Genomic DNA, 27,517 nt, shown 5'->3' with positions numbered 1-27,517 from the left:
TGCTTTATTTTCCTTTATTAAAAAATATACAAAGCCAAAATTTGTGTAATCTATGCATTCTTAGCAAAGTTAAAGACTTTCCACTGTCACCCTTTTAAACACTGTGCACACTGTCATGACCCACGTCCACAAGAACATCCAGGCATCTCCTTAAGTGTTTGTGACATGCCTTTCATAACAAGAACCAGGGAAACTTCAGTGTGAATTGTGTTCATAGATGACAGGTGTAGGTAGGAGTAATTCATTACTTTAATAGAAATTTAATGTCATCTTCGAGAAGTCGCGTTTGGAATTTCTTGCTGAACCTGCAAAATAAGAAAAGTTTAGTGAAAACTATGTACACTACACATCACTTAAGAAAATACTATACAGGCAGATTTTTTTTTCCATGTCATATGCTAGCCCAATTTAAAAGTTTATTATATAATGCATCCGAGCGAAGGATGAGAAAGATTTAAATTATATACTCGCAAAACAACGTTAAACCCGTATAGGTCGTTCAGTTTTAAGAATAAGAGCTAACTGGCGTAGCAATGTTAATCAAATTCAAAGTTTATTCTCTAAGGATTACAATGCTGAGTTTACAGAAATTTGGTTATTGTTTGGTTTACATGTAGTAAAATTGTGATTACAGAGTGTACCACTAGCCTCAAGCTTTTATATAAGAAGGCAAGAAGTTTAATTCTCAAGTTTTAGTTAAGGCTTATACATTCCAAGATTGCCATTAAAGGTAGTGTTTCCTTAACAGGCATGTTGTCATAAGGTTATAATATAATTTAATGCTCTTAAGGCTTATTTACCGCCAGATTTATAAAGACTACGCTACTTAATTTCCGTGAAGAATGATTTACAAGTTTGTTAGGCTGCTGGAGGGATGGTAAGAATGAGGATAAGGACTGCGGTAGCATAGATTAATGAACAAAGGTTGTGGACAAACAAGAGGCAAAACAGTTTAGTGTGAACGCTCCTTCTGAGTTTTGTTTTCTCTAACTAGTATGGTATACCATCCAAGCATACTTTAATTTTCACCCATATGAGAAGCCCATTTTAACCAACCTTTTGTATGGTACTCCATCCTTGCCAACGAGAAACTTTTCAAAGTTCCAGCCAATATCTGAACGCGTGACTGGGCTCCAGATAATGCACTTTGGATCACACATTAAGCTCACGCTGTCGTCAGAGGGAAAGGGAAGTCTTTCTTTCAGGTACTGAAAAAAAAAATTAAGTTTTTCAAATTTGGTGTTAAATATAAAACAGCTAATTTTTCAATAATTTTTGGATAGCGCTAAATTTAATATGCAAATGGATGTTCAAAAAGCCTAATTCAGTGCTGTAATCGAGATTCAATACAATCAGTTTCCTACCATATCCACAATTACTGTGGAAAAAAATTACATTCTAATATGGTCATCCCTGAAATACAAGCCATTATATGATCACTTCATCCTTTAGGTATGCAAGGTAATTAAATTTAAGAACACTAAATTGATAAGGCTTTTAGAACTTAAATCAGACCGTGAACAGAGAAACGCTTAATTTTTTTTTTAATAAAGATTTACATGCGTTTTATAGCAGTCTATTGGACTTAACAATTCCTTTTGAAGCTTCAGAAAGTACGCTCCGTATGGCTACTACATGATCGAAGCATCTGGGTTAAATTTTTCTAACTACGACAAATTTTATGCATATTTTCTTTCAAGACTTTAAAAGTAAAAGTTTTCTGTATTTTACTCTATGGGGAAGGGGGAAAAAAAGTGGAGATTTTAAGGAAAAAAGTTATATGCCGAACTCAAGAACGGTATACAACTTTACGACACATTAAAGAAATCTTTAGTTTAGACTGGACATGCTTACGTGACCTTAACTTTAAATGGTATTCAATACGGCAAGTAGCATGTATGGTACTTAAGAGTTGCCCGGTCAGTGAGCTTGACGGCCAGACTGGAAAGTCTGGACACCGACGTCCTTGTCAATCCTGATTAACGTTAACATACACAAACCTTGAATAATGGGTCTGCAGACTCTCCATTAACATCAACTTTGCTGAACATGTCCATCTTTGGGATAAAGTTGTTACCAGGTCGAACGTACTTTAGGCTGCATAGTAACTCCGACTCAGTGGCATTCTCCTGTAGAAAAAAAATATGACAAGCATAAGCTTTTTAATTAAACCATTTTTAAAATCTATGGTCATATGCTAACCCTAGCTTAATTAAACTTGCAAAAATTAAATATTCGTATATAAAAGCCGCATGGCTGGCAAAGACTTAAGAATTAATGATTTTAAATTTAATTTATACCCTTGTTAATTAACTACTTTCAACAACCTTAGTAAAATTACAATAACTAGTGTCAAGTTCTAACTTCACCGGCTACCATCTGTAACTTACTCGGCACTATCAACTACTTCATTACAAGAGTAGTAAGCTTGAAAAAATAATTCACTGGGGGGCTTAAATCACGGAGTACAATAGAAACAAGTTGCATTATATCCAACATTGCTAGATTCAAATTAAGGAAGTAAAATGGTTGTAAGAGAACGGTTATACATACCGTATATATATTCACAAATAGGCTAAACTGGAAAGTTTTTAAACTGTACTATGAAAAATGACATGCCAACTGCTAAGGTGTGAATTTATTTGCAAAGCTTATGCATGAAGCAAAGAACCTGGAGGTATATATTACCTAAAATAAGCTAGCAAATTATGCCTTCCGAAACCTGAATAAATTTATGGTGTGCATTACGCCATACAGTACTTAGTATGCATCAACAATGAGAAATTACTATGAAACTTTTAATATCAAAGTTTATTTGCATTCAAATGTTAGCCAACAGATTGGTACAACAATTGTCACGAGCAAGGAGGGCAACGCAGTTTATCGCACGTGACAGGAACATTAACGATGGACAATGTAATTGTATTTTTGTTCATTTCGGCTTTATCAAATGATACATGGGAACTGACTAGATGGAGATTCTTTAATGGATAAGAGATTTTAATCACGCTAGTCTAAGTTCAACTTAAGGCAGGCCTTGTTACTCTAGTTACCTTTAGCAAACAGGACTTTTGGAAATACTACCAGAGCCTTCTAAACTGTTACAGCAAAACAGTATCGTTTCTACATAACCCACCATGTCTCCACAAGCTACTTGCCCGACTTAAAATAACCCAGCATAATATTCGGCATAAAGGGGATGTGGATTTTTTTTATAATTTTCCTGAATGTTGAGTACATACATAAATGTAAATAGATAAAATGTGTAAAATAGTGATTAATTAGTTGCGTTTTCTGCCTTAACATCTTCATTTAAAAATGCGTATGCATTTTTAAATAAAGCGTCTTTATTATGTTGAACAGTAAAAAAAATTATGCATGACTACATAAAGCCCCTGAGTGTAATATTCAAAGGTTTAAGTTCCATGTGGATAGATGTTGTGGGAAGGGGGGAGGAGTTGCATTATATGTTCGAGAAAATATTAACTTGCATAAAAACAGGTATAAAAATAGATGGAGCAGCAACAGAATCTGGGTAGAGTTTGTAGAAGGTCAAGAAAAGCTAATTCTAGGTGTAATATACCGACCTCCAGGCTTGGATCACGATAGAGGGAGACTTCTTTGGGACGAAATTATTAGGGATTCTAGACACAATAACAGTGATTGTAGGGGATTTTAACTAACCAAATAGACTGGAAATCTTTGACCGGTAATCTGGAGTCCAGTGACTATGGAAACAGTTCAAGACTTTTCTAAAGCAGTGTGTAACAGAGCCTACCAGGAGTAATAATTTGCTTGACCTAGTATTGTCAAATAAGGAAACACTCGTAAATAATCTGGAAATCACTGAAGAGCTTGGCGCAAGTGATCACAAATCCATCACTTTTAGCATTAACTGGGAATACAGGAATAATGATAATACAGTAAAAATTCCCGATTTTCGTTCTGCCGATTATAATGGACTTAGGGAACACCTGTCAAATCTTGATTGGGGGTTATCTAGCTAATGATTCTATTGACGATCATACTTATGATTACGATGGGATCTGCGTTTATGATTTTCTTAATGTACACCGTGCTCAGAGTATATACATTCCCCAGAGAGAAATTAGATCTGATAACGATCCCAAATGGGTTACCAGGAGGCTAAAGCATTTATTAGGGGAGAAAAGGGGAATATATAGGCGCATCAGAAGGAGAGAGGTTAACCTTACTGACCAATGTGTTCAGCTTGAGAGAGAAGTAAAAGAGGGGATTAGAAAGGCTAAACGTGACTGAAATTAGAGTTGCTAATGAATCAAAGACCAATCCAAAGGGGTTCTTTCAAGTGTATAGGACGAAGGTTAAGGAAAAAGTAGGACCTCTGAAAATTGGGAATGGACAGCTGACTGATAACGAACTGGAAATGTGTTCCATATTTAATGACTATTTTTTGTCAGTTTTTACACAGGAAGACAAATGAGATTCCAGAAATTAATAATTATTCAGTTCCTGACGAATTCAAATTTACTAATATTACTGTCACGAGGGACATGGTTATCAAACAGATAGACAAACTGAAGCAAAGTCAGTCCCCGGGGCCCGACGAGTTATTTTCCAGGGTACTTAAGGAATGCAAGATGGAACTTAGTCAGCCATTAACGAGTGTGTTCAATGCATCCATCCTTGCTGGTGTTGTGCCAGAGTTGTGGAAGATGGCCAATGTGGTTCCTATATTCAAATCAGGGGATAAGTCCACTCCTTCAAATTACCGTCCAATAAGCCTGACATCTATAGTTGGCAAATTATTAGAATCAATTATAGCTGACATTATTAGAAGTCACCTTGAAGAGTATAACTTGATAAATGAATCTCAGCATGGGTTTACGAGAGGTCGTTCCTGCCTGACAAACTTACTGACGTTCTTCAATGGAAGATTTGAGGCAGTAGACAGTGATAAAGAATATGATATTGTTTATTTGGATTTTAGTAAAGCATTCGATAGAGTACCTCACAAGAGACTCTTAAGGAAAGTGGCAGCTCATGGTATAGGAGGTAAAGTTCTAGCATGGATAGAGGCATGGCTTACCACTAGAAAGCAGAGTTTTTCCATTAATGAGTTCAAATCTGAATGGGGCTTAGTTACTAGTGGTGTTCCACAAGGATCAGTTTTAGGCCCTCTCGTTCATAATTTACATTAATGACCTTGATGAAGGGATTACGAGTGCCATGAGCAAGTTTGCTGATGATACAAAGATAGGCCGTATGATTCATTCTGAGGAGGATAGCAAAGAACTGAAGGAGGATTTAGACAAATTAATGTCTTGGTCTGAAAAATGGCAGATGAAGTTCAATGTGGATAAGTGTAAGGTACTGGTCCTTGGTAATGAAAACCCTCGAAGCTATAACCTTGAAGTAGAGCATCATACAGAATGTGAAAAGGACTTGGGAGTCATGGTAAGCAGAAGCCTAAAGCCAAAGCACCAGTGCCTAATTTATCTCAAGAAGTAACAGAAGCCCAACAGTTATTTTACAGCTCTATACGTCACTGGTGAGGCCTCATTTAGATTATGCTGCTTAGTTTTGGTCTCCTTACTACAGGATGGATATACTCATTGGAGAACATACAGAGAAGAATGACTAAAATGATTTACTGTGTAAGGAATCTCCCGTATGAAGATGGAATTAAAGCCTTAAATCTTCACTCTCTGGAGAGACGTAGAATGAGAGGAGATATCATTGAGGTGTTTAAGTGGATGACTGGCATAAACAAAGGAGAAGGTACTGAGGGTGTCGAACCAGGTAAGAAGCAGAAATAATGGATTTAAGTTGGATAAATTTAGATTTAGAAAGGAGATAGGCGAGTACTGGTTTTCTAACATTTGTGGATGCGTGGAACAATCTTCCCAGTGGGGTGATAGAGGCTAGGACCTTGGGTAGCTTTAAGAACAGATTGGACAAATATACGAGTGGGAGGGGGCTGGGTTTGATTAGTGTCATTGGGTACGGGAGTTAATTCTTGGGTAGCTTTGGGTAGAGGTCGTTTTGATAAGGACTTGCCTTGTGGGCCAGTAGGCCTTCTGCAGTGTTCCTCCATTCTTATGTTCTTAAATACACCTCTTATAAGTATGCAAGGGTTGGCCAACTTTTAGTTATTACCGGGGAGGTGTTAGGATGTAAACAATTTGGTATTTATAATTTTTTTATATATATTTTATTGAAAAACACATTACATGGTGCACAATTATGCTCAACAGTTCCAATGACTTTGTAGATGAATGGTTCAGAGAACCGACATGTTGATAAATTAGACACATGTGCAACTCTTGGGTATCTTTATTGAGGAAACGTTTCGCCACACAGTGGCTTCATCAGTCCATATAAAGGAGTCTTGGGCACGACCTACTTCAACATTGAACAAATGTTACACGACCTATGACTGCTGCACCTCTCCTGCCAACGGTTTATAAGCTGCTTCTCAGCACGTATGCCGTATTCTATTCAAGATTGATGGACTGACCACATCGACTCAAGGTTGAGGGACTGATTACCTCATTCTCCTCCTGTTCAAGATTCTCCTTTGTATGGACTGATGAAGCCACTGTGTGGCGAAACGTTTCCTCAATAAAGATACCCAAGAGTTGCACATGTGTCTAATTTATCAGTTCCAATGACTAACAAGTAGAAAAGATAACTTACATAAAGCCCATGTTTCAACCCCTCCCTCCCCCCCAAAAAAAAATGCAATTGTGAAACCTCACCACAATGTTTGATGGATACTCCCCCCCCCCTTCTCCCCTAGATACGGCAAGATCTTGACAATTCTAGATAAAAAAAAAAACAGCCCACACCCGACCATACAGTTGGCTGCCATTATGATGCAGAAACTTCCTATGCGAGTAGAAACAAAGTGACAACACACCACACGGTGCACTTATTCATACTGGTGAATATAGGTTTCTTACAAAAAAAAAAAAAAAAAAAAAAAAAAAATTTATAATTAGGGTGATTTTTTTTTTTATTTAAACACAATACACATCATACATGTATGCTATACTTACGTTACATAAACAAAAACGTTATCCATTAAATAATAAAAACAAAACTCCACATTCCTTATCCCAGCACTAAACTACATAAGAAAAACACGTTCAACTGTAAATGCTTGATTCCCCCTCCAAAGTGCCCAACCAGCACACACAACATACATGTAACTAAAAACAGCCCACACCTGTACATACAGGTGGGTTTATTATATCCATAAACTACAGCCAGTATCTTATAACACAAAAGGCAATATAATCCAAAGAATGTCACACTTATTTACATTATATATGAAACTTTATAAACAAAGACATTCTCATAATCCAATTCGTTGCACACTCATTAATATTGTATATTAAACGTTATACACAGACATAATACTAAACACCTCAAAAATTACAATATAATAAAGGTGACAAAATAGCCATTTCCACACCTTACCACAGAGAAACTAAACACACTATTAAAATAAAGATACACACTCATGTTACATAGCACATTATTATTAGTGTGTTAACAATGCTTTGAGTGTTCCTTCTTGTAGTTGTCTCACTGACAAAGATCATTTACTTTATTAAAACTATGATCATCAATGACCTCTTGTCTTTCCACACATGGTTAAACTAAAACATTCACACACGAGAAAACTCTCCAATTATACCACATCTAACATGTCATCCCCTCCCATACAACTCTCATGACAATCCTACCACAATTACATATCCTTCATTATGGTCATAACTCGCTCTAGAAAAGGAAAATGGTCCCTTAGTACTTAAGTAGCCAAATTACAGAGTCCCCTTACCGTTATATTTCTATATGCCTCCGGGAACGCAGTCGCCCACCTGTTACCATAAATGAGTTTATTTCTGCATACCGTGCGATAAATTCCTGCCGCAATAGCCCTTACCCTAATCCCCCCGCCTTTTTCCTTCAAGCCCCAGGAATAAAATAAGAAATCTGTCACAATGTACAGAATGGCTCTTTACAACCTCAGACACCCCCCTTACCTCTAAAGTTAGGGCACGCAGGAGCTCTACATTGCTCCCACCCATTAACTTGAAGACTACCTGCCCCAACTCCCTACAAAAATATACGGCATGAAAAGCTGTTTCCGATTCCTCACAATGTTCGCATTTCGCTTCCTTTACCAAACCCATCACACACAAAGCCTGCTTTGACGTTAAAATCCCCATTACAAACCTATAAACTAACTCCCTTACCCTAGGCATTAATCTAAGTTTCTGGAAATCATGCCAAATCGTGCCCCAATCATACAAAGGGTATACCGCCACCCCTTGCATCACTTCTGGTTTCCTACTAATCTCTACTAACCTTCCCACCTTGAGCTTTTTTACCTCACCTATTACTAACATAACCCTTAGCATATTCTCGCATTCCATCAAGTCCTTTCCTCCCCACCATCGTCGTACATCCCTCATCACCCTCCCAACCCTCACCCCTTTTACCCCCCTCTCCCTTACGTACTTTTGTTTAACATACATGGCCTTTACCCTCGGCCCTAGCATCAAAAGCCCTACTCCCCCTCTGCGCACATTCGTCATAACCACCTCTTTACTTAGCCATGCTCGTCCAAAACCCCATATATAACGAAGCACCCTTCTCTATCTCCTTTATCTCCTGTTCCCGTAAAGGATACACCACTGCCACGTTCCACACTTTACTATAAACCAATGAATTTATTATTCTTGCCCTTTGCATTAGAGTAACATCCTTCGCTCTTAGGTTCCTAATCCGTTGTACAACTTTCTCCCACCAATTCCGAATTCCTCCGCCTAGATAATCCCACAAATTTTCAGCTGTTCAGTCACATCCCATCCAGACTCCACCCCCATTCTACCCCCCCACCCAATCTCCTATCTCTAATAATTTTGATTTAGCCCTGTTGACACGCATGCCTGACGCCTCTCCAAAAAAACTCATTACTCTCCACCTTTCGCAAACCTTCGACATCATTGATCAGTATTGTTGTGTCATCTACATAACCAACTACCTCTGTGAACCCCTTACCCTCCTCCTGTAACGTTGTTGCTTCCTCAACCATTCCATAAAACGGGTGTTGCATACATGCAAACAGAATTTGAGACATAGGACACCCCTGTCTCAAACCTTTCTCCATTTTCAACACGCTACCCAACCTACCATTAATTTGCACCTGAATCGTAGCTTCTGCATACAAGGTCTTCACCCATTTTACTATTCCCTCCCCAAAACCCATAAGCCTTAAAGTGTCAACCATGTACTCGATATTCACACCGTCATAAGCATTCTCCCAATCAATGCCCAAAATTCCACCACCCTTACAACCCTGCAGAAATTCCCTAATACGACTATGTCCATCCCTCATACTACGACCCGGAATTCCCAACTGACCCTTGTGCACCATACCACCTATTACCTTCTTCATCCTGTTCCCTAAAATCTTCGCAAAAATCTTATAATCCGTACACATTAAAGATATGGCCCTGTACGTGCTCAGTGTTCTCCCCTCGCTTTTTTTCTTTACAAGCACGACCACACCCGTCCTCTGACGTTCCCAATTTCCCTTCCTTCAGCATAATTCAATACCTGAACCAAACATTTATGGTTTCCCAATGCACTCTGTAAAAATCATTGGAAAGCCCATCAATTCCCGGTGCTTTCCCCTTAACTTGAACACTGCCTCTTTCACTTCTTCCATACTTATTATTCCCTCCAATCCCCCTCTATCCTCCCCACCTTTCCTAGACCTTCACCCCTCCTCTTTCTTTATTAACTATCCCCACATTACCTTTTTCCCATTTCCTTTTAAACCAATAGTCCGCATAATTACTTATCCCCTCAGTTGTCACCAACATTTGCCCCTTAGTATAACCTTCCAAATCGTCACTAACCTCTAAAAGTATTATAGTGGACTCCTGTTGTCTAATGCGAAAACTTCTTAACACACTACCCGACGGTTTATCTCCCCATAGCACGGCATCCATACCTGCCCTTACCCTTAATTCATCAAATCTTTCATTATGTATGTTCCTTAGTCTCCCTCTTAGCCCTGATATTTCTTCAAAAGACTTCCCCTCATCTCTTGCGTAACACTCATTGAGCTGCTGTTCCAAATAATTCTGTAAACCGTACCTCCACCTCGCCTCCTCCCTTCCTTTATATTTATAAAACCCCGCGATACCAGGTTTAGCCCTATTTTCCCACCAATCCAAAATACTCCCTACCCCATCCCTTGCCCTCCACAATTGTCTCCACCAGTCTCTAAACTCTGCGTTCACCACCTCACTCCTCACCAACCTCGCATTTAACTTCCAGAAACTTGAATATACCTTTACCACTCCCTCCCAGTCCAGTTCTACCAAAACTGCCCTATGATCTGAAAACCCTACGTCCACTGTTTTTACCCCTCCTACCCTAACTGTCTCCGTTATATAAATCCTATCTAACCTCGCTGAATAATTTCTCCTAACAAAAGTGTAATCCACTCTCCAAGCCTCACTCCCCTCCACGTCCCTCACCCCTGCATCCTGTAAAACATTGCGTAACGACCGTAACACACAACCCGCCCCCCTTGGCTCCACGTCCCCCCCCCCTTATAACAGTTCGTCCCCCCCAATTACAGTGACTAGAGGTAAACCCCTTAAAAAATACACTAAAACGTCTCACAAAATCCTCTTTTACTTTGATTATATTCTCCGCTGGCATATAAACCCCAATGAAACATACTCTAGATGCTCCCCACTCACCATCCACCCTCACTACCCTCCCCTCCCCCTTCTTCCCACTTTATAATACGTTAGGGACTATTTTCCTTCACAGCCACTGCCACTCCCCCTTTTAACCTAACAGACCCACTTACATACAATTTATAACCTTTTAATGCCAAAGCACAGGCTATCTTATAATTATGTTCTTGTATAAAGCATACATCCACATTATATCTCCTCAAAAACCATTCCATCCATACTCGTTTCACTTCATTCTTCAATCCATTTACATTTACAGTTACTATCGTGAATTATTTTAATAGTGGTGGTTTACCCTTTCTTCTTGGCACACACCCTCCTATACCATCCTGCTGTATGGCATCTTTCTTGACAGCTTGCTTATTCACCCCCCCTATCCCTTCATTATCCCTAGAACCATTGAACCCTACATTACCCCTTCCCTCTTTCCCCTTATGACATACATCCTTTCTCCAAGATTTTACTCTTGTTCTTTGTCCTGGAGTAAGAACATCGTCCATCTCAGACGTTCCTGCAGTTCTCTTACGAGAACTCCCCTCCCCACACACCTCGTCACCTGTCTTTTCCGCCCTATGGACCTCTGCCACAACGTTGTGCACATAAACATTAGTGCACACAGTATTCAAAACCTCCTGATCTTGCTGCACCGTTGCCTGCACCAGGTTACACCCTTCATCCACCTGTCCCTCTTCAACGTCATGCAAAAAGGAACTAAGTACTTCCTCCAGCAAGCCATCCTGTTGGCCCGTACCCTCATCAGACGTCGATGTCGTCTGTCCCTTATCAACTGTTAGTGTTACACTTTCCTCCATGGCCGCCTCAGCCCTATCCATTTCGTCACTCCATCGGCAAGGAATCTTGTTTGGCCTTACTCCTTCCTCCGACACCTCCAGAGCATTCCTCTGTTGTAAGATCACTGGTACCTGCTCCCTCCGTCCAGCTTTTTTATAGCATTGGGCCACCATATGTTCAAAAGAACCCCACAATCTGCAAGTCTTCCGCTGCCCTGAGTAGTACACGTAGACCTGCGTTCGGAAGACCTCCATAAATACGTATGATGGAATTGGCTGCCTCAACGTCATTTTCAGCGTAAATGATCCTTCAGGTAGCCCCTCATAAGGTCCATTTTGCCACACCCCCATCACTGCTGAGTGGATTTTCCCATAGCTGCTAAACACCGCCGTCACATGCTCCGTCGCCTCAAAAGGCACGTTTCGTACTTTCACCCACGTCACATAGCTGGACACATCATGTAAGCAGACTTCCACCATAGTGTTCACTGCTAGCCTCTTCTCTTGATATTTGTTGACTGCTTGTGTAGAATCCTGCGTCTTTAAACTTGATGAAAATTCTCGACACACCATTTACTGCTACTCCATATAATTCTTCGGTCGGTATTCCATATACCTCACTGATGATGGCATGCAGTAACACGTGCATGGTTGTTCCTGTAAGCGTGCCACGCACCAATTCCACACAAACAGTGCTCACCCGGCGTCCAATGCGATCCGCCATGTTGTATGCACAAAACAGGAAAACTGCGCAGTAAACCAGTTGTATCAGGAGCTACTGCGCAGCCTGTCCGCACGGCACAATAGCGATGCGAACAATCAATAATATTAAAGTGATGAGAAATTTTACCCAGTCTATATACAATAGTCTAAAATTAAATGTTCCAATTGACCATTTCTGGAGATAAAGTCCTTAAATTTATACAGTCCACAACCATAATTTTCCAGTAGTACTGGTTTAATTAAATAATTTTTATAGGTCTAACTTTGTGTGAGTGTAGTTTGCAGTTAGTGGGCATCGAGGGAGATGAAGTGTTGTGACCTGTACCTCAAGTCCCACCTATCTCAGAGGTACAGCTAACATCAGTAAATTAAATTTTTACTCTAGTACTACCTGGTCCAAATTATATGCATGCAAGAATTCGGGTTAATGCCTGTGAACCTCATGCACAATTTATCACGGGATAATCCCCTCAAGCCTAATTTGCTGACTGCCGACAACGAATTGAGGATGTATTATAATTAAAAACTAAGCTCTAAGCCATCCGGGTCATACAGCGCTGAATTAAAGATACAGCTTGCAGAAAATTAAAATAAATATTTAAGTTTTACAGGCTTTGGTATTGTGTGTACTATGAACTGGCTAGGCAGTAGTAAATTTTGAATTTGCTTATGCCGACACAATGTTTAAAGTACTGACCAAGGGTTCTAGAGCTTTGTAAGGAAAAATGGAAGCACAAAAACCTATAATGCAAACTGTCAGCCCTAACCTGATGCCCGAACTGGTTGCAGGGAAAAGCCAGGACTGCCAGACTGTCGCCGAACTTGTCGATCAGCTCGTTCATCTGGACGAAGTCCTGGGTTGTCGTGCCTCAGAGAGACGCTGTGTTTTCTATTAGTACCACTTTGCCCTGGTATTTCCTTAACGACACAATCTCACCTGTGAAAGAGACATTTATCCTGACTTCAAGCTTCCTAAACCAACTAATGAAGATTTTAAAAAATTATGTAAATTGAAGTTTCAAAACAAGATCAAAGTTTTAAAAAGATCAAACTACTTAATTACAATATGTTGCCCTGAAGTTTTTTATAAAAAGCTATATTTTGGTACCGGTGGGCTGTGAAACTGCTCAGTTTCACAACCCACCGGTACAACACCCGAGTAAATTTTTAAGACTTTTCGTCAAACAGTGGCTTTATCAATTCAATACGGAGTTCACTAAGCAGAAACATTACAAGAGGTGATTAATCCCTCAGCCTTTAAAGTGTTCACTTCTTTTGTCTATTAAAAAACCGAGTGAACAAGGCTGAGGGACTTACTCGTAAGGGGTCACACATTGCTGCGGAGATATTAGAGAAATTACGTGGGAAGAGTGAGAAGTGTTAGTGCAAGAGTAAAATTCTGTAAATTAAAGTTGATGTAATAGGCGAGGTGGTCAGTGAAAGTGTCAAAGTGGTGTAGATGCCTGCTTGCCCTCTGACAGACTACAATTTATTATTGTTGGACTGACAGTGACCAGTCTTCCCAGAGCGGCGAAGGTCGTTCCTCAATGAGGCATCTAGCAAATCGCATGTCCAACACGTATGCACGAGTTTTCTTCCAAAACCCAATGACGAGGTGGACAGTCAAAATGTGGATAAAAGCAGCGAGAATTTAAAGCAACTCATAATATTGGCTGACTAATAAAGGACTTGATTATTCTTTTAGGAAAAGCAACTATACCCAACATCAAGGAACTACCATCAGACCCTATAAAAACAAGCTTGTGTGTGGCAAAAAAATTTGCAGAGCATAACTAGGAAGAGTTCAGATCTGCAAGACTAGCTCAGTGACGAATTAAAACCAGGCTAGGTCTAATATGGAGCACGGTTGTCAAAAATGTTTTAAACTTATTTTTTTCCATTTAACATTAATTATATTCAAAAAAGCACGAAACTAATTTGCTTCAAAATGGATTTACTTCTGTACCCCTCATGATAAACTAAACTTTTGCAAAACTTTGCTAGCTTTACTGTAGAAAAGTTTCGCCAGCCAGTGGTTTCCTCAGTGCAATACAAAGTATGATAGATCACCCGTCTGCAGTATATAAGCCCCTTCTCCGCTCATATGCTGTCAATTTAGCAAGGTCACAGACTACAGACTGAGGGACTAATTACCTTTAACTCCTCTTGGTCTTCAACCATTCTATGTATTTGACTGAGGAAGCCACTGGCTTTAGAAACTTTCCCAAAATAAAGATACCCAAGTGTTGCACAAGTCTCATTCATCAACTTGTCGGTTCTATGAACTATCTACAATTCTACTAATGAAGCCTACTGTGTAGACTAAACGTTTCGGATTAAAGGTTAGGCAAGGTTCGTTCAGGAAACATGATAAGCGTTTCCTGACGCGATCTTTAGTCATATGATGACTCACCATTAGTATAAAAGATACCTAGCTTGTCTGGATTGTATACTATATTGAATCTTACCATTGGTGGGGAAATAGTTTAGCCTTTGAACAACACTGCAACTTGCATGGTAATCTTATTTTTGTCTCACTTTTCAATACTATCTTGTTTAATGCCTTTTCCTTTTCTTAATAGGTACTACATGCGCCTTTATCTGGCAGTTATGTCAGGAAAGTAATTTAGGGCCTGAAGCCATTAGAAGCATTCATTACACATGGAAGTTTAAGCTGCTTCCACTGCCTGACTTGTGCAGATCCTTCAGGAAATTATTTCAGTCACTTGCTGTTACAGTGACTAATTTTACTTAATTGCCCTCGTTCAGTTGTGAACCTCGTAGCTAGCGAGTCCAAGAATTACACTGTTAGACGACAATTTATGCATTCGGATAACATTAAATTTTCCTGCTAAGACTGCAACAGTGGTTTCGTTGCCTGTAACACTTACCAAAAAGCATAAATGTGTGCAATGTCAACAGATGAATATTAAATGCTGTAGCGCAGGGTTCTCCGTTCCAACACTTTAGGTTAAGATTTACAGTATAAATACACCAAGATGGAGACCTCATTGTACAATGGGTATATACACAGGTGTATACGTGGGGGCAATGAGGCAATTGTTGGGGATAAATGAATTTGCAGCACTCGAGACATTTAATTAAGGAAACTTTTTGCTTAAGGGTTTTTGTTAATCTTTCACTGTATTTACTAAGAACAGTGCTTAAATTACGGAATCAAGTGGAGAGGGGAGCAGTTAGGTGGCCGTAGTGTAATGCCTGGGGGAGTTTTTTTTTTTATTTTAAACACCTTATACAGTATACACAGATCTTTACACATGTTAACAGAAAAATATAGTACAAAATCTAACATTGCCGTACCCTCTACAATAATGCCGCATCCGCATGAAAATTAAGCGTTATGAACAATAGCAGAATTATACACTACCCCACTCCCCCCAATTGCCAGAACATCCTACCTACTATATTCCTTTATGACAAATGTGCAGATCATATCGGCTGTACAGAAACCAGTCCTAGCCAGTTTTATCACAAACCATGAAGTATACCTACTGAGAATTACATATATAAGAAAAAATAGTCAACATATCAAATAACTGGGAATCTACCTCTCTACAAGGATGTTTCAGCATAGATTGAAACACTCAGTCACAACACCAAGATGTCCGGCACATAGCCTCATCTTTCTGCACGACACACGAAACATTACAAAACTAATCCACGCCTCTACAGGTGCAAAGCCCCTGAACAATTTCCCTACATGCATAACTATGTTTAGCATCAATATTGCATGCATTCCAGCCTTGCTACCGACGGCCGTACAAGTTTACTCAAACCCAGACATTAACAGAACATATCCATACAACGTAACCCACCAGACACCCTATCAGCAGGCTCCCTTGCACCAAGCCACTCACCTCTCCCACGTACCAACACCATTCACCCCCTCTGCTCCTGCTCCCGAGACCAGCCCGTCGCAACCCCTGAAAACCCCAAACAGAACCCCCCCTCCCAGTTCACTCAACGCTAATAAGACTCCCACGTCCATACTACGATAACCCTCCGGAAAATCCCTTCCCACCGACTCCTGGGCGAGTTACTGTAGGTCATCTTCTCAACGGACTATTATAATCATGAGGAGCGCTAAACCCGTAGGATTATACAGCGCATGTGGGGAGGGGTAATGGAAGGTATTCAGGCTAAATTCAGGGAATCAGAACACAGATCCAATTCCCTAGATCAGAGTCCCTCATCAGCGTCAAGGAACCTCCCTGGAGGGGCTCAACGGACTAACTTCATCCAGTTTCATTGGTAAATTTAGGGTGACGAAATCAGCAGCCTTGCCCTAAAATACTTGGAGAAGCCGAATATAAACCCAAGCAAAGTGGTTGGAAAATTTGCCAGTATTCATAATGTAGATAACGAAAGTGCCGAACAAATCAACAACTAAACAATGGAACGAAACAGAGGCAGAGGGTGTAACACTAATGAATGTAAACCTCTGCGCGCGCACAAAAAAAAAAAAAAAATTACTTGTAAGGAGCCAGTTGGACAGGCACACTGCAAGTTTTTTTTTTTTTTTTATATTTTATTTAAAACAGTGCGATACAAATAGCAGAAATATATTAAAAAGATACACGACAAAAGCTTACTGCACTAGAATTTCACTTAACCCGAAACCTAATATTGATACCATACTGCACAGTGGTAATACACACACACACAACACACCGTATATTACAGTGAATATACACACTCACACTCAACACTATACATTACAGTGATATTGTTTTATTTGTTAAAGAACATCTCTAACAAGATTACTTATACAAAACATCAAACACTGGAAATTATAAAGATTGTACAATAAAACAAGAGATATAAAAAAAAACTAAACACGCACAATGACACACATACACAAGCACACACAGGTGAGGTTTCTGCCTGTCAACACACGTATGTGAGACTAAATCTAAGATCTCAGGTGCTTAACAGAGCACCACGATACTCAAACATTAATTTAGGCGATTATCACAAGATCTTAACATACATAGGTATTTAGGATACAAAGAAGGAAACGGGATAATACTAAAAGTCACAATAAAAACATCCAATATAACAAAACAAAACTACGATGTGAAATTTTACATCTCAGCGGAACTAAGAAAAAAATGATGCTAGTAGTTACATGTAATATAATATTACTGAAAAGCAGACTGTAACACAGCATAAAATATAACATAAAATAAGAACCAGTAGCTTATGCTAGGAAAAACAATTACAATTGAATCAAAATCATTAAAGACACCTATAACATATTTGAGTCATTGGAAATTTTCATCATAAAGTCCTTGAAATGATTTATGCATGATAAATGATAATATGCAATCGTAGTGCAATACATTTCTAAATGATAACTTTTTAGTTCCTGAAACCCTCGGGGCAATAACCATATTGCCCATAGATATCAAAACTCAATTATACATCCTTATAAACAGCTCTCCATGCTCACACCCATGTCTAGGAAAATAGCCCGTCGTATCCCCTTACCCACTTTGCAAATCCCATAAATCCCTTAATGTGAAATTTCGATAACCCTCACTAAAATCTCTCTCCCATCTCCCTCCATACACCCCTTTATTTCTACACTGTGTCCTATAAAAAGTTGCTGCCAAGGCATTAATTCTTGCACGCACGTCCGCCTCCCTCATAGCCCACATCATGTATATATAATCCGTAATCATATACCCAATCGCATTCTCAACCCTTTTATTCACCCCAGTTATATCTAAACTTAAAACCCTCAAGACCTGCAAACCCCCTCCCCCCACTAACCTTAAAACCTTACCCATCCAAACCCTTATAAGTTCAATACAATCGCAAAAATACACCGTATGATAAATAGTCGCCAATCCTCCACAATCCTTGCATTCCCCATCCTCTCGTATTCTCTTATAGAATAAAACCATTCCTGACGGCAATATTCCATGTAAAAATCTATACATAACTTCTCTGACTTTAGGTTTTAAACGCAATTTGTTTAAACGCCCCCAAATATTACGCCAATCATACATCGGATAAACTCCTTCTACCGTCGCTACCAAAGCCTTACCATCTGCCCTATCAAGATTTCTCAATTTAATATGTAAAGGATCCCTCACGTTTATAAATACCCGTAACATTGCCTCACCTATCATGAACTCCCTACCCCCCCACCACCGTCGCATATCCTGATGTATCCTATGAAGACCGTCTCCTTTCACCCCTCCCTCCCGCTTATAACTATGTTTTAAATACATACTTATTATCCTCTTTTCGACATCTATAAGACCCAGCCCTCCACGGCCAACCGGGAGTGTGACAACCGCTCTACTTAACCATTCGCTCCCTGTTCCCCAAATGAATCTAAAAACACTTTTTTGTAGCCTTTTTAACTCACAACGAAGTATCGGAAATATTACCGTAACATGCCATAGTTTACTATATAATAGCACATTCGTTGTAATCACCCTTTGTTGCAAACTTAAATTAGCAGCTCTTAACCCACTAAGACGCTTCAGAACACTATCAACGATACGCACGGAATTTATTTGCTGTGCTAACTTGATATCATTTACATAAACGATCCCACATATCTTTATTTGGTCCACCCTTTTCCACCTTTCAGCAACCATTCCGTCCTCACGTGACCCTTTTCCAAGATTCATATACTTTGTTTTCCCCATGTTGATCGTCATGCCAGTAGCCTTTTCAAAAACTTTCACTAACGTTTCTACCCGAATCAAATCCATGTTTTCTCTCACCAAAATCGTCGTATCGTCGACATATCCAACAATGCCCGCTCCCCCATCCCTTACATTACCCATCCCCTTTGCTTCCAATAAAACCCTTATCCCTCTATAAAAGGGATCTTGAAAACAAGCAAAAAAAATTTGTGAAAGGGGACAACCTTGACGCAAACCCCTTCCCATCTGAATTCGATCTCCCAACCTCCCATTCACCTGCACACGCAAGGTTGCCTCCTGATACATTAATTTGGCCCATGATATAATTTCCGCCCCAAACCCCTGCCATCTCATGATCTTCCATAACGTCTCCCGTTCCACACTATCATATGCCGCCTCCCAATCTATAGCCAATACCCCCCCCCTTCCTAATCTTACTCTTTCTTCAATAAAACTTCTAATCATACCGTGACCTTCATACATAGACCTGCCCGGCACCCCATATTGTCCCTTGTCAATCACTCTGCCCAGGACTTTTTTTATTCTGTTAGCCAAGATCCTTCCAAAAATTTTATAGTCACCACATAATAACGAGATTGCACGATAATCTTTAACCGTTAATGGCTCGCCTTTAGGAACTAGGACGACCACAGCCAACCTTTGTTGTTCCCCTAAAACCCCATCCCGCTTCATTATATTGAATAAACGTACCAAAAACCCCTTTAAAACGTTCCAATTTTGAAGATAAAAGTCGCTGGGCAACCCATCAATTCCTGGCGCCTTACCCAATTGCGCCCCAGATAAAGCCTCCCAAGTCTCACACTCCGTTATCGGCCCTCCCAACATCAAACGATCATGCTCCGTCATCTCACAACACACAAACCTACCGATTGACTGCAATGCAATTTCACTTATTCCAACACTTTGCGTTTTCAATTTAACCCAAGCATCTATATACCCACTCATACCCTCCGTCGTCGTCAACTCCTGATTCACTCTATACCCCTGCATACCTACCTGAACATTCAACCCCATTAACTCCATTGCTTTGCGACGTCTGTGTTGATTCCTCAACACACACGCCGACGGCCGATCTCCCCACAAAACCTCTTCGATTCCACCCTTAAGCCTTTCCCCATCAAACCTTTCGTTTTGTAAATTTCGTAGTTGCTCCTTAATTCTTTCAATTTCTATAACAGGATAATTAGCATTCGCTTGTACATAGCAGTCGCGCAACTGCCCCTCTAAATATCGTTGGAAACCATACTGTAACTGACTATATCTCACTCCTTGACTAATATAATATTCCTTAATTCGCTTTTTGGCTATCGTTTCCCACCAATTAACCAAATCCACATCTCCAGGTGCTTCAACCACAAGGCGTTCCCACATATGCCCAAAAGACAAAAGACTTTCCTCCCTCTTCAATAACTTTACATTTAATTTCCAAAAAGATGGACCCCTTCTAGGCACACCGTCAATATCTACATCCATTACAACTCCTCTATGATCCGAAAAAACCACATTTATCACATTCACTCTCCGCACTGTAACCGCACTAGACACGTACATTCTATCCAATCTCGCCGCATAATCTCGTCTAATGAAAGTATGCTCCACCATGCCACCCCCCCCACACACATCCATTAAACCCACACTCGTCAATAAATCTCCCAGGAATCCCAAGCAACAACCCGCTCCTCGAGGCTCCACATCTTTTCGTCGTATTACACAATTCCAGTCGCCCCCTATTATCGCTACATTTGGTAAACTACGTAGATAATATACTAATACATCTTGTACAAAATGAGTTTTAAGTCGTACATCTCCCTCGGCCGGCCCATATACACATACAAAACTTATGTGTGCTCTACCCCATAAACCATCCACCCTAATCACTCTCCCCTCCCCCCTTTCACTATGGCGTACTACAAACGGGCTATTTTCCTTTACCAGAATGGCGACGCCTCCTTTTAACCTCGTCGCATATTCCATATACACATCATAACCATCCATTTCTAACTCATATCCAATTCTGTAATTGTGTTCTTGGATAAATACCACATCCACATCTAGACGCACCAAAAATTCATTAAACCACTTTCGCTTCCGCTCAGATCTCAAACCGTTAATATTTAATGTCAAAACCTTGAAGTCAATTAATGGGGTTTTCCTTTCGTTCTAGGTATAGACTTTTCACTTATACATTTTACACCACCTCTATCCCTCCCCCCTTTTTTGGGAACCACCTTGATAAACCCTTGTTTCGTGGATTCTCTATTCCCTGTCCTCTGTACATCCGCCCAAGACTTTTTTCCTGGCCTTTGGGCAGGAGTAAGCACGTCGTCTGAGTCTGATGGGGTCGCAGTTCGCTTTCGAGTCCTACCCTCCACCTGCATTGGGATTTCTTTAGTACTATCGTGATGCACCTCCACTTCTGCTACATTTACCGTCATACCATGCGACACACTAGACTCAATGCTTCCATCCGTCGCCTCACCATGATGTTCAACCGATCCCAAAATTGTACCTGGATCCTCCACACGGTTGACGATCGACTCGTCTAACAAAACATCCAGTGCCTTCACTAAAGACGCCGCTACATCCTCTTCCCCCATAGTGGGCAGAGTCTCTTCAAATACTTTATTTATGTCCAGTGACGGTGATTCTTCTCGTTGTTTTGCATCCTCCAAAGCATTCTCCTGCGCTTTTTCTACCTCTTCACTCCAAGATGACCGTTGTAGAGACGGATGAGCATAAGACTGTTCTCGTCCCTCAACTTCCTCGACTTCTTCCGATTGTTGCTGTTGTGATATTTGGAGATTCCCACGACGCTTACCACACTGTGCCGCTATGTGGTCATACGACCCACACAGCCGACACGTACGACGTTGCCCCGCATATGTTACATATACTTGAGTTCGAAATGCTTGCAACATAATATAGGACGGTATGGGATGACGTAAGGTCATTTTGACTGAATATGTTCCCTCCAAACTTCCAGCATAAGGTCCAGCGGCCCACCGACCTGCAGAGGCCATATGAACCGTACCATAATTACGTAGTTCATCTTTTATAACAAAATCAGTCGCTTCAAAAGGCACATTCTTGATTTTTACCCATGTGTAGTATCGTGATACATCATGAAGACGTACTGATACAGCTGAATTGACGGCTATAATGGTCTCTTGATACTTATCCACCACTGCTTCGTAGACATTTGCTGACGTCATTTTAACGAAAATCCGTGTCGTCCCATTAAGTGCTACACCACATATCTCTTCATTTGCGATACCATAGGTATCACGGATAATCGCCGGTAGTAACAAATCCATCGTGGCTCCCGTGACAGCCCCACGGGTCAACTCAACGCAAACAGTGTTGATGCGCCTGTTGCTATGCAGCGCCATGTTGGAAAATGAGCAGCACACGTCCTCACTACTCAATGGCTGTTGACGAACTGATGTAGCTCGCCTGAAACAGTAGAGGGGTGCAGAGCACAACCGCACTCTACCGTGGTCAGGCAGCGAATGACACTGCAAGTACATGTACTCCTAAACCAATGTGGTACAATGTATCATGTCACAGCTGCATGCTTATGTTCTTTAGTTTGTTCAGAAGTTCTAGATATGTCTAACACTTCATCACTCTTTCCTGCCTCCAGCAAGGACTTTAATCACGGTCTCTAAGCTACACATCTTTGTTAGAGCTGTATGCCACACTGCGGTTATGAGCTTGCTACGTTGTTGACAAAGGAGGACAGTGAATTTAGTGGTTCCTGTCTAACGTGTGTTAATGTAGAGGGTGCCTAGTTGAGTCTAAGATTAAGTATTACGGAATTTTAGAGGGCTTAATACTTTAGGTCATACTTGTCCGAGGAACTGTGGGCTGGGAATCGTGGGCGCTCAAGAAGGAACCCATTATTATGACTCATCTGGTTCTGGTATGAAGTGTACAACTTGGTCCTATTAGTTTGTTTCCTGTACATTATAAAACGTTAATCAGTTTATCCTAAGATTAGCTTTCATCAAATTTCAATGAGCGAGGACAGCCTACACAATCAGTTTTAAGTGTTATGACAGCATCATCCAATTTTTTCAAATATAAATGGGGATTTTATCTTATCTGTGCACTAAATTATTTTTACATCAGAAGACTGCAATCAAGTGACAATGTGGACTACTCGTGCGCCAATACCGCCACCTGACTACCTCTCCGCTTCACCTTATTAATTATTTAAGGCCCGTGTTCAGTAAACTGTATAGGGGTGAGAAAGCTCTTAATGTGCGAAAAGTTTCCATAATAAAATGGAGGCGAGGCACACGGCTCCCGGACAGATGGCCTACGGATATTTAGCAGAGACATTTCATCGAATATCGGATATCTGGCTGAATGGACGTATAGTCTTAAATTTTATTAATTTCTTTTATGTAACTGCTTTATAAAACTATAAAAAACGATAAAAGGATAACATTGTGCTATTAAAGAGTATTACACATGTATTAACTTAAATATTTAAGTATGGGCAACTGCTTTCAAGAAATCAATTCTTTATTGAAGAAAAGTTTCCCCACACAGTATCTTAATCAGTCCAATAAAGCAGAAAGGTGTAAGTAGTAGTTTGAGGTAATCAGTCCCTCAGCCTGGAATCTAGTCATCAAGCAATAGTTTTCTTCCTCTTGTTGGTATGAATTCCATGATCTTAAAACAAAAATTTTCTTCAAATGATTCGACTTTTACCATTTATTTATAGTCACTAACAAGGAAGAGAAGGAGGCAGTATGTACAGGCCAGCAGACGGACGGGACAAGAGGTAGTAAGAAGGAAAAGTGGAAGCAATAATGGAGCCTAGTCAAAGACCATGAGAGCTAAGGGCCCACGAGGGATAAAAGCAAATTTGCCAATTGTCTGCTCTCTAGTTCATTTTTTGATCAAATGTCAATTCGGTCGATGAAATGTTTGTTCAGCCAAATGTCCGTCGGCCATGTCTGGCCATTGAAGCACACGCGTCTTTACCTCGGTGACAATTTATACACGACTAAGGAGTACAGATATAGTATAATTTACTGCCTTAATAGCCAATGTTTAGTCTATCCACCAACTGTGTCACCGCAGCATAAAGGAGGTGAATGTGTGGCAGAGATTGTGACAATTGAATCTTGGGTGTAACTGAAGTCACTTCCAATGATGTTAAAGATATTTAGTCCTAGTTTGTCATGAGCATACTTTTTTAAAAGCCATGTTTCTATAATACTTCTGCCCTATTTTCAAATTATCTTCCTGTTCTAATAATCTGACTACCAGCATTAAGCCAGCGAATCAGACAGGAACAAGCGTTCTATTAAAGTGTTACAAGCAATGCGGCTATGCCAAGCCCAAATTCTACGAAACTTTAGTCACGTAAAAGGTTTAGTGTATTTACTAACACATGATTTCATCAAGGAACCTGGTTGAATGTCTGCCGGCAAAACAGGCTCAGAGTAGCCAGAGCTAACATCAACGTATAACCCTTCACCCCCCCCCCCCCTCTAGTCTAAGTGTTGCCGAGTGAAAAACGCCGCACATTCGCTTCCGTTAATGAAATAAAACTCCGGAAACTATATTTCGTGGACAAAAAGAGTCATATCCTTATGACTTTTGTAGAGTTAATTCCAGCGTTGCTCAATTCACTAATTTTGGCCCTCTACTAGAAATAAAAATCAACTAAGCATTTTAGAACATTTGCCGAGTCAGTCCCTTGACGTTAGTTATTGCCAACTGAAAAAAAACTTAAATTTAAACTTTTTTTTTTTTTTTTTTTTTTTTTTTTTTTAAGTTTATATCCTTAAATTAAACTAAGATAGATTACAGGAAATGCCTACTATCTACCCTGTCAATGTAAAGATTCCAGCCACCAGTTGATACTACAACAATACTTAATTTTTAAGAGGTGGACCGGTAAGCCAGCGGAAGGCCTCTGTCAGAGGACAAAAGTTCAGTGGCGGGTTATCATGAGAGACCCGTGTCAGGAAACAAATGTCCTGTTTCCTGACAAATCTTACCCAATCTAACCTAGCAACTACATTGTTTCTAAAAGAAATAGGCAATATGCACATAGATGACCTAGGATAATTCTTACACGGGCTGTATCGTTTAAAACGAATGATATAGACAAACTTCTTATTTTATGCATAACACACCACTCAGGTGCTTCGAGAATAGTTAGTATACGGAAATACCTGGACCTTACCACCTTTACCTGGGTATAATCTAGGGATACGTCAAAGTATCACTGTCGGTGGTTATCGGCCGATACCAGCCGATATTCTAAAATATTACGTGTGCTTAAAATTAACATTAACACTACCATACGATTGTGGAGCGCGCCCGTAAGTGCATTGTGCTGGAATGCGATAAAATTAATGAATTCAGACAACTCACTTTGAAATGTGCGAGAAATAAAGTATTTTATCCACAGTGGCATATCAACCATTCTTGAAAAATGGTTGGACTTTGCCCACTGTAAATAACTACTTCAAGCCTATTTGGTAAAATATAAAGCAAAATTTTATGCTTTATGTGACTTAATTCAGGTCTGCATATTAAGTAATTCCATTACGATTGCAACCAGATAAACATTTTAAATAGTTAATTACCAATAATTTGTTTAGTTATCAGAAGTTTGTGGCCCACTCTTGGGATCTATTATATGCCGCTGTAATCTTTTGACTACAGCCCACAGAATGGGTATGGTGTGTATAATAAAGATATTAAACCAAACCATTATAATAAAGCGCTAAACCTACAAGGGCCATACAGAACCAAACAAACATCTGAGAAGTTAAGCTATTTAACACTCAACCTTCCTGTGCTGACTAATACCCACTTTAGAAAATATTGTATATTTTCCAAAAATACAGTATTTTGTATGTAAATTTATGGAATATATTGTAGGTAATAAAAATTAATTTGTAAATAAAGAACCAGCGAAATGGGTAAGCGTCGCTGGGGAAGAGACGCCATTGTTTGGAAATGGGCTGAAGGCACGCTAGTGAAATGTGCATAAATTTCGTCGCTCTGGAGGTTAAATTGTGGTTGAAACCTCCCAACTAGTAGAAATTGCAGTCTTGCAAAACTTGAGAAGGCGAATCGACAGGACAGTCAGGGAACCCCAGCTAAATCATGCATTTATGTTGGAATTCTGGCCAGTATTTTCTTCATATTTAGGCAGGGGTTTGTGTATGACACCAAGTAATCTCCAGACAAATTGGTGAGTGATATTAAGATAATTTCTCTTTCACTGTATATGTATTCACATTTTAAATTAATCCAGTCCACATTTATATTAGTGTTTTACCAGAACTCCTGGTGATATTTCATTTGAAATTAATGAAGGTCCAGAGTGACTTTTGGAGATATAGATTGTAGTAAGGTATCGAAGGGGGACATTTTTTGCGACCTAAGTGTCCTAAAATTCCTACATGTCTCTGTAACCTTGATAAAGAATTATTTGTTACCATTTACTGGTATGTATCTTATGAGTTACATCTAGGTAAATTTAAATTTTCTATACCCACTGTACAATAAGCATTCCCTTGTATACTGAACATGGATTGTAATTTTGAAAGTGAAATTATGAGAAAAGCATCGATATCGTCCGAAAAATTGTAAAAAGGGTAAAAAAAAAAAAAAAAAAAAAAATTGATATCATCCCAGCTCCAAATTCACTAGACTACATATTCACTACCAATCACACAGTTTCCAAATTTCGTCATTTCATTTACTTCATTACACATACGGAAGTTGCTTAGCTAGTTTGGACTATTAAAATCCGATATCAAGTCTACTCAAGAATAATTCCATTCCTAAAACAGATGAAGCAAACTATACATACACTGGTGTGTAAAGTCTCCAAAATATTTCTTATTAACTACCAGGAAAGCCTGGCCCTCGGCCGGGCTGCGGGACATAGGTAGAAACCAAACCGGTCAGAGGTATATTACAGTTTACTTGCTTACAAACTGCACACGCGTCATTAAGACCGTGATTTACCTGTACGCTCAGAAAGTATATTGTACCTGAATCTGAAAGTGTTAAAAACATCCGCCTGCTATGCTTATATATTTTAAATCTTATAAAACAACCACTCATTCTACAATACTTTTAAAGTGAATTCCTTGGACAGCATTGAAAAATAGACTGGGCAAATATTTTTGTTAGTGGGTTTGAGAAAGACATGCCTAGTATGGGCCAGTAGAACTGCTACAGTGTTCCACCTTTAAGATTTTTTTTTACCTAAGTAATAACTTATTACCCAAAAATACTAAGAGCTGAAACCAACTTACCAGACAAAGTTCTGACGCTTAGTTCATACAAGGTCTTAGCGACCACTGAAGCCATCATGCAGTTGAACACTTGAACCTTCAGCAGCAAATACAAGAGCTGGAAAAAACAGAGATCTAGAGACAATATAGATCTGGAGGGTTAATAAGCTACTCCACTCACTGCGAGAGTTGGAAGGACACTGGTGAGTGTAGGGTCGTCCGGACCTTCCACCAGGAGTGGC

General features: G+C 39.8%; 1 protein-coding gene across 2 annotated transcripts; it reads right to left on the bottom strand.

Annotated features, from left to right (window-relative positions):
* On the bottom strand, window positions 1-27,517 carry LOC128688827 (glutathione peroxidase 2-like). Of its 2 annotated transcripts, none has more exons than XM_053776818.2 (5): window positions 27,297-27,517; window positions 13,054-13,223; window positions 2,001-2,129; window positions 1,057-1,208; window positions 1-305 (listed from the first exon to the last, which is right to left on the bottom strand). In XM_053776818.2, the coding sequence occupies exons 2-5, from the start codon at window positions 13,126-13,128 to the stop codon at window positions 245-247; spliced, it is 417 nt and encodes a 138-aa protein (XP_053632793.2). In that variant the 5' UTR covers window positions 13,129-13,223; window positions 27,297-27,517; the 3' UTR covers window positions 1-244. The 2 variants fall into 2 exon arrangements, with proteins under 2 accessions (XP_053632793.2, XP_053632800.1); XM_053776825.2 differs by having other exon boundaries at window positions 27,457-27,481.

The sequence above is a fragment of the Cherax quadricarinatus genome, chromosome 1 (genome assembly GCF_038502225.1).
Source record: "Cherax quadricarinatus isolate ZL_2023a chromosome 1, ASM3850222v1, whole genome shotgun sequence".
In the NCBI taxonomy this organism is placed as follows: domain Eukaryota; kingdom Metazoa; phylum Arthropoda; class Malacostraca; order Decapoda; family Parastacidae; genus Cherax; species Cherax quadricarinatus.
The sequence above is the reverse complement of the archived record's forward strand: the minus strand, read 5'-3'. Positions and strand labels throughout refer to the sequence as shown.